This window comes from Entamoeba nuttalli (assembly GCF_000257125.1).
Source record: "Entamoeba nuttalli P19 unplaced genomic scaffold asmbl_6252, whole genome shotgun sequence".
Lineage (NCBI taxonomy): Eukaryota > Evosea > Mastigamoebida > Endamoebidae > Entamoeba > Entamoeba nuttalli.
The window spans coordinates 1-8,225 of record NW_008577966.1 but is presented as its reverse complement, the minus strand read 5'-3'; the positions used below and the strand labels follow the sequence as shown (position 1 = coordinate 8,225).

Below are 8,225 nucleotides of genomic sequence, written 5' to 3'. Positions count from 1 at the left end.
TTTATTATAAAAATTTTAAATAGTTAGTAATTTGAGTAAAACATCAAAAAGAACTTTATAAGATTTAATAACAAAAAAAAAAGAAAAAGGTAAAAAATAATATAACTAAAAAATAATAAAAGAAGTTCAATTAATGACTAGTATTATAGAACATTATGAACTATTTAATTTAAATGATGAGATTATAATATTTCCATCAATTGCTGATAATAACAAAGCATTGAAAATTAATAAAAAGAATCAAAAAATAAGTTTTGAAGAATGTAAAATTCCTGAAGGAAGTGAAAAGATTGAAATAGAAGGAATTATTGGAATTCATGAATTAGAAAAAAGTAATTATCTTATTGTTATTACTAAAAAGAAATTAATTACAAAATTCCTTCAACATAAATTTTATCAAATTGAAGAGTATGCTATTTTACCAATTACTGAACATGAAGAAGAATCTTTTAGAGAATATCATAAAAATGTTATATCATCAACTCTTTCTATTCCATCATTCTATTTTTCTTATACTTATGATTTAACCCGTTCATATCAAACACAATCTTCTTCTCAAGGTACTATATTTGATCGATGTAATCTACAATTTGTATGGAATCATAAAATGATTAAAAGCCTCCCAGAAATGATGAGACTTCCAATCATTCAAGGTTTTATAGGAAGAAGTGAATGTGCTGTAGAACCTGAAGTAAAAAGTAATATAGTAATTAAAAAAGTTGAATTAATTCTTATTAGTAGAAGATCTAATCAACGTGTAGGAAGAAGGTATTATGTCCGTGGTGCAGAACAAAATGGTGAAGTTGCTAATTATGTAGAAACTGAACAAATAATTTGTGTTGGTGAGAAATATTGTAGTTATGTTCAAATAAGAGGAAGTATTCCATTATTATGGTCTCAAATTCCTAATATCAAATATAAACCAAAAATTGCAATTAGTCAAAATGAAGAGGAGAATTATGAGGCTTTTAAGAACCACTTTGAGAATATTAAAAAACAATATAAAAAAATTACTGCTGTTTCATTAACTGATTTAAAAGGAGGAGAAAAGAGTTTAGGAGATAAATATGAAGAATATGTTAATAAAATGAATGATCAAGATATACAATTAAAACGAGTTGATTTTCATAAGTTAATGAAAAATATGAAAGAGTTAATGAATTACATGGAAACTATTTATAAAGAAAATGATTTTAGTTGGTGTCAATGGAATATTAATTCTAAAGAACATGAACAAAAAGGAGTGTTTAGAGTAAATTGTGTTGATAATTTAGATAGAACTAATGTTTGTGAAAGTGTCTTTGGAAGGCTAACTGCTGAACAATTCTTAAAAGAAAAAGAGAATAATATTTTAATGGATCAAGACAAGATTACTGATAATGCTTGTTTAAATGCTATGTTTGTAAATTTATGGGCTGATAACGGTGATCAAATGAGTAAACAGTATACAGGAACATGTGCATTGAAGAATGATATTACTCGAACTGGTAAACGAACAAAAATGGGACTAATTAATGATGGAACAAATAGTATTTTAAGATATTTTATTAACAATTTTTATGATGGAGAAACAACCGATCATATGAATGTATTCTTAGGTAATTGTGAAGGAACTAATACTAAATATCATTTTAAAGGAATGAATAAAATTATTATTTATGGGTTAATTGGATCTTTATTTATAGCTGTTGTTTGTGGAGTTATTTCATTACTCACAGGAAATACTGGACTTTTTATGACTAGTATTCTTGGATTAATTGGATTTCTTATTTGTAGTACTATTGCATTAATACAAGGAAAGAAAGTGACTATCCCTCCAACCTTAATGCCAATTAGAGATTACCAAGTTGAGAACAAAGCACCAGAGCAAACAAAAAAAGAAAAAGAAGATTAAATCTCAATTTTAATGGATTTAATAGAACTAGTTTTTTTTTAATTTTTTTAAGATTTAATTATTCATGAGAAAAAAAGGAAATTAGAAGATTCTAGTGAAAAGAACTGTAAAAAATGATTAATTTACGATGAAGGAAATTGTCATACATACCTTTAAAGAATTAGTTGGATACGAATATGAAAATGTTAAGATATCTCCAAACCAAAACTACATTTCGATTTTAGACAAAAACAGACAACTTCATATCATCTCTTTGATTAACTCATTTGAAAAGACAATTGAAAAAGTTCAATCATATAATTGGGCAATTTTAAATAAATCAGAAAACTTAATTTATCAATCTTCAGATAGACTGTATATATACGACCCTCATTCAAACTCAAATTTTGTTCTTCAAACACTTGTTTCAGATAAAGTATGTACTATTGATAGTTATAGAAATGCCTTTATTATTATAACTCCTTTAGAAAATGAACATTCATTTGATATTAACATATATGACACTTCACTTCGACTCTTCTCTGTAACATTACATGATATCATTTGTTTTAATTCAGCACATCGTTTATCTTTATTTATTCATAAAAATGGTGAAATTTCAATTTTATCACCAGAGGAGCCACATCATCTTCATGTTTATCTCTCATTTCTTTCAACAACATTTAATGATTTACGTTCTTTCTCTTTTTCAAAAGAACTTCAAAATTTTGTTTTTTGTAATGGAAAGAAAGTAATAGTTTTTACTCCAATAACTCATTTAACCGATGAGCCTTACAAAGAACTATTAGAAATGGATTCAAAAAATCCTTTGACATTTACGTCATATGATCTTGAACAATCTGGATTATCAGAACATATTTTTGTTTCACAAACTGGCATTTATATCATTCAAAAATTCACAAACAAATTTATTTTATTACGTGTAGGTTCAGAAGAGAGGATTGATCAACACTCAATTCAAATTGTAGGTGATACAATTTTTCCTGTTTATATTAGTGATAACAAATTAATTGCTGCAGTTAGTGGTGACTCAAGAAGAATGTTATTAACATTAATTAACGGTGGATTTGGCACATTAATCAATTATATTACAGATTTAAATCCTCAATTTGCTGTTGACTCAGCTGATTCAAGGATTCTTATTACATTAGAACATGCTTTAGAGACAGTTGATTCTTCAGAAGTAGATAAAGCTGTTGATAAATTGATTGAAAAAAATGACAACCAATTACTTAGTGCTGCACTCAAAATTTTTGTTGACCATTTAGGAATAGAAACACCACGTGATATTATTCAGGTTTGTCTTAAGGCTTGTAAATTTATTGCACAAAATGATTTGATGGGAAATGTCGATATGCTCGGAGAGGCAATAAGGAAGATCGGTAATGCAGACGAAAAAATCAGAAGAGAAAGTCGTGAACAACGATGTCAAAAAGTAAAAAAAGTTTTTGGAGAGGAGTTTGATCATAAAAAACAAGAAATTAATAATACATTAAAAATGATAGATTTAAAATGTACTAATAAGAAATTAAGTTTTGAAGATATTATCCTTAATGGGAATATCCCTTCTAATGAAATAAATGATTCTGACTTAATTATCAAAGGACAAGCATTGTGTATGAAAAAGGCGCAAGAAGGAAAACATGACATTGCTATTAAAATTGCATTAAGAATAGGCATTGAAGATTTAAGTAAAATGTTGTTGACTCTTATTATGAATACTACTAACAGTTTATTAAGGCAGTCTTGTATTGAAATGTATTATGAGATTGACCCTCATTTGAATCAATTTGACATTGACTTTATTAACACTTATGATCATAGGAGGCATACAAAATTAAACAGAAAATACGATGTGTTTATAGTTAAAGGAATTGAAGAAATTTCTCCTTTTGATGGAGATATACCAACAAAAATCGCACAAAAATATGGAATTACATCAGACATTCTTCCTGTGGTTGATGAGAAAGAACTTTGTGTTGTTCGAGTTAATGATATTATTAATGCAAACGAGAGAGATAAGTCATTTATTTTAGCAGAGTGTGGAGAAAATGAATGTTGTGTAGATCAATGGGAATTAGTTAAATATTTTATTTCACATAACAAAGAAGATAAAGTGAAAGAGTGGATTAAAGGGCATCTTGATTTAATTAAAGGAGAAGAAGATAAAAAAACACTATGGAGGCTTATTGAATATTATTGTGTTGACCCATCAAAAAGAGTTATTAAAGATTTTATTGAAGAAAATACATTCAAACCAGATAGTGAATGTCTTAAAGATCAAAAAGAACAGCTTATTCATCCTCATCCTTCCATTAGTGAAAAACAAGCATTAACAATTGTTGAAGAATATAAATCTATTAATAATTTACCATTAATTGATAGTTGTATTGAAGGAATGAAAATCACAAAATTCCCTGTAATGTGGATGAATCAAATTCATGCCTTACACTCTTCATATGAAGAAGCGATATTAATGAACACATTAAAACATTTGGATGCACCACTTCCTATGGATGGAAAATTAAAAGAACCTGTATTCAATCTATTATTGTCAAAACCACAACTATCTAATATTCTCAATGCTTTCTTTGAAGAAAATACTAAAACTGAAAGTGCTTCATCGTCTAAATTAAATGGTATTTGTCATCTAACAACAACAAACGGTGATCTTTCATTAACACAATTATATTCTAATACATTTCAAAGAGTTTATGACCCTTTAATAGAAGGACCATTTGGGTTTGTTCCACGGAAATCAATTCCTGAAGGAAAGAATTGGTTAAATTGTGAATATTATTTGACTCAAAAACAATGTGTTTTTGCAAAAATGAATCAAGAAATTACTGATAAGAAGTTATGTGAATTAATTGTGGCAAATGATGCTGAAGTAAGGACGTGTTGTTCGTTTATCTCAAATAATCCATATATCAAACTTGTCACTGTTTTACATGAAGACCTTCAAACTCAATACGATTATATTTTTAAACATTACCCATCACTCCAATCTATTAAAAATGAAAATATGATTGACTACCATTTACTTTTTGAATCTAATTTTGAAATTAAAGAAGAATTTGTCAAATGTTATGATGAGTTAATGGGATCATCATATCCACCAACAAAAGGATGGGACAGACTAGGATATTTATGCAACATTTTCCAAGTCCCATTACGACCAATGCAACTTCAAATACTTTCAAGAAAACAAGCATTTTTAGAGATGCTAATATTTGCTGATAAACATGGATATAAATGGAGTGATGTTAAAGATCTTCTCATTCAGTATAGTGGGGATGTTTCAATAGCAAAACATATTTCTAATGCTATTGGAGCTTTGTCAAAGATAAGTAGTGAGCGTGGACTGTTAACAATTTTATTAGAAGACTCACCATTAGAAGCGTTTTCTATTTTTATAGGATCTTCAACTAAGACTATTAATTCAACAAAAGATCGTATTATAGAAATGGTACAAGAGGATTGTAGTTGTAGATTGTTAAGACTAGGCTTTTTCTTATTTGATTGTACAAATGCATTGAGACATTTCTTTGATATATGTGGATTAATTTCACAAACTAATTTTGAAGACATAGAATCTAATTCAGAACAAATCGATTTAAAATGTGGAATGATAGGAAATGAAGAATGGAGAAAGAGTGTTATTGAAGACTGTCTTGATATCGTTGTTAGTTGGTGGCAACAACGATCACCAATGAGATTAGAAAAGTTGATAGGATATTTGAAAGGAAAGAATTTAGGAGAGAATGTAAAATTAAAGATTAAAAAATATTGTAACATCATAGAGCTCATTGAAAAGACACAACTTTCATTAAGTCTGATAGAAAGTCCAATTGAATTTATCGAAAAAATGACTAATGCAAGATATTTTGAAGAAACATATCATCATATTAATGAATTCGAACCAAGGTTCTTGTTTAAAGTTATTGAAAAAGAAGCAAACCAAATGGTTGGTAAACAAAACTGGAAATCTATTGATGAACTACTTCAAAGAAGAAAAGCACCCGCATTAGAAGCAATCCAGTATTATCAAGAACATATTGATCAATTGGTTAAAACAAGAAATGAATTAAATTATCAAACTATTAATATCGAAGTTGTTGAAATAATGGAACTTAAAGAACAATGGTTTGATATCCTAGAAAGACAAAACTCAAATGGAAATATCTTACAAATGCATGCAGAAAATAAACAAATCTTAGCTACATATCAACAAGCAGTTAGAGAGCATGTCCCTGTTGAGGCATTAATTAATCCAACTGTTAAAAGTGTTTATTACGTATTAAATACTTCCAATTATAGTTTGGCTCAACAAATGAATGAAACAGTCCATGCAGAAGAAATAGAAGTATTTAATGAAGTACTTAAATTTATTACTAGTGCACAATCATATACAATGAAATTAGAAGAAGGAATTGAACAAATTAATTCTATTTATAAAGGAACAACACACATCAACCCAATTGTAGAATTACTAAAAATACGATATGAAATGATTCATAAATATTTCGAAGATAAATCATTAGTTTTGGTTGTACTAACTAGTTCAGCTGATTATAATGCTAAAGCAATTGACTTTTTACAAAATATTTGTGGGCCTAAAGTTGTATCAAAGTATTCCAATAAAGTTGTAGAATGGAGTAAAGTATTTGAAGACGCTAAAAGATTTGTTGAAGCAGAAAGAATTGATCAAAATGAATTAGGTAGATTATTAGCAAATAATTTTATTGAAATAACAAACACAATTAAACCAGTATGTGTTATTGGATGGTCTACACCAAACATTCTAGCATATTTAAATATTCTTTCTAAGGTTGCTGATATTGTTAAGCCAATGCTAAATCTTTTAGAAAATGTTACTACAATAAACACCCTTGCTGAGGCATTGATTTTGTGCCACACCGCTGCAAAGAATGCTAACTCAACTGAATTAATGAAAGAAGTATTAACAAAGATTCAAAAGAGTCTAGTAGTTTTCTTAATTCCACATAACCATTCTTATCTTGTACGTGTTATTACTAGAACAAAAGCTTATGATGATATTCGTATTCCACGATTACATGATTCCCCAACTACACTCGTCAAATACTTTATTTCTGAAGCAATGACAGATAAAGATGTTGACTATCGAGTGATTTTACCTAAACATGACCAAAAAGATGCATTTGAAACTTTACTGTATTACCAATCAGATCTAGCAGAAATTAAGGATGAAATAGGAATCACTTCAAATCCATTATATGAAACATTATTGGCTGAAACATATTCATATCTCAATGACTCCATTGAAGGGGGTAATTTATTCTTTAATAAAGCAAAGAAAATTGTTGACACTGCCATAATGAAAATGTGTAGTAAAAAAGGTTGCGTTGATAACGCATATTCAGACATACTAGAGGCTATGTCTTGTTATACTAAAGCAGCAGGGTTCTTCTGCAACGGACAAGAATATTATTGGGCAAATAAATGTGGACAACAAATAAACTTACTAGCTCTTCAAATATTTTATAATAATGTCCAAATAATTGGACTAACCCATGAGAAGGCAAAGAACCAATTAATGTATATTTCAGACGTAGAAGATGCTGTTTTGTTTGCAACAGCATACAACCTATTAGAACTTCATCAATGGATTCCTTCCATTTTTGAGCAATGCTTTGTTAGACAGAACATAAATTATATTGAAGAATGGAGAAAAGTGTTCAACATGGACAACAAAACTTGGGAAGAACTCGTTGAATATATAGACCGTCCACAAAAACAAATTAAGAAAAAAGAGATAGCTGTATTACGAGAACAGTTTATGAAGAAGTGCCATGGATATTGGCCAGAACTCTTCTGTTGCCAAGATGGTGTAGCTTTAACAGAAGGAATTTTGAAACCAGAAATTAAAGAAATGATTCAAAATGCCCATATCATACGAAATATTTATATTACAGATATTGTTGCTATTGATGATGACAATAATTTTGATCATTAACTTTTTTGTTTTCTATTTATTCTTGTTTTTTAGTACTTTTTTGATAAGAATCTAAAAAATATGAATTGAAACGAATAAATATAGGCAATATGTTAAATCCAACAAATACAAAAACTCCTTATACAAAAGAAAAAATCATTGACACCCAAACTTAGTTAAACAATTTTTATTCAAAACCCAGAAAAATAACATAAAAACAATAACCTTACTTGGGATGTGTAACTCAACCTCATTCATAAAGAAGTCCTATTTATTTTTATATAACCTTTAAAATAGAATTTAAGTTGGTTTATAAAAAAAACAAAATTAGAAATAATGAAAGGAAATAAATTA

The 8,225-nt window shown here is 28.1% G+C and overlaps 2 protein-coding genes across 2 annotated transcripts; both read left to right on the top strand.

Annotated features, from left to right (window-relative positions):
* Positions 1-133: 133 nt before the first annotated feature.
* Positions 134-1,894, top strand: ENU1_150500 (phosphoinositide phosphatase, putative; the record flags this gene model as incomplete). Its single annotated transcript, XM_008860594.1, has 1 exon — positions 134-1,894. The coding sequence occupies one exon, from the start codon at positions 134-136 to the stop codon at positions 1,892-1,894; it is 1,761 nt and encodes a 586-aa protein (XP_008858816.1).
* Positions 1,895-2,021: 127 nt separating this feature from the next.
* Positions 2,022-7,892, top strand: ENU1_150490 (hypothetical protein; the record flags this gene model as incomplete). The annotated part of the gene is made up of 2 exons (XM_008860593.1): positions 2,022-2,769; positions 2,821-7,892. The coding sequence occupies 2 exons, from the start codon at positions 2,022-2,024 to the stop codon at positions 7,890-7,892; spliced, it is 5,820 nt and encodes a 1,939-aa protein (XP_008858815.1).
* Between the last annotated feature and the right edge of the window lie 333 nt (positions 7,893-8,225).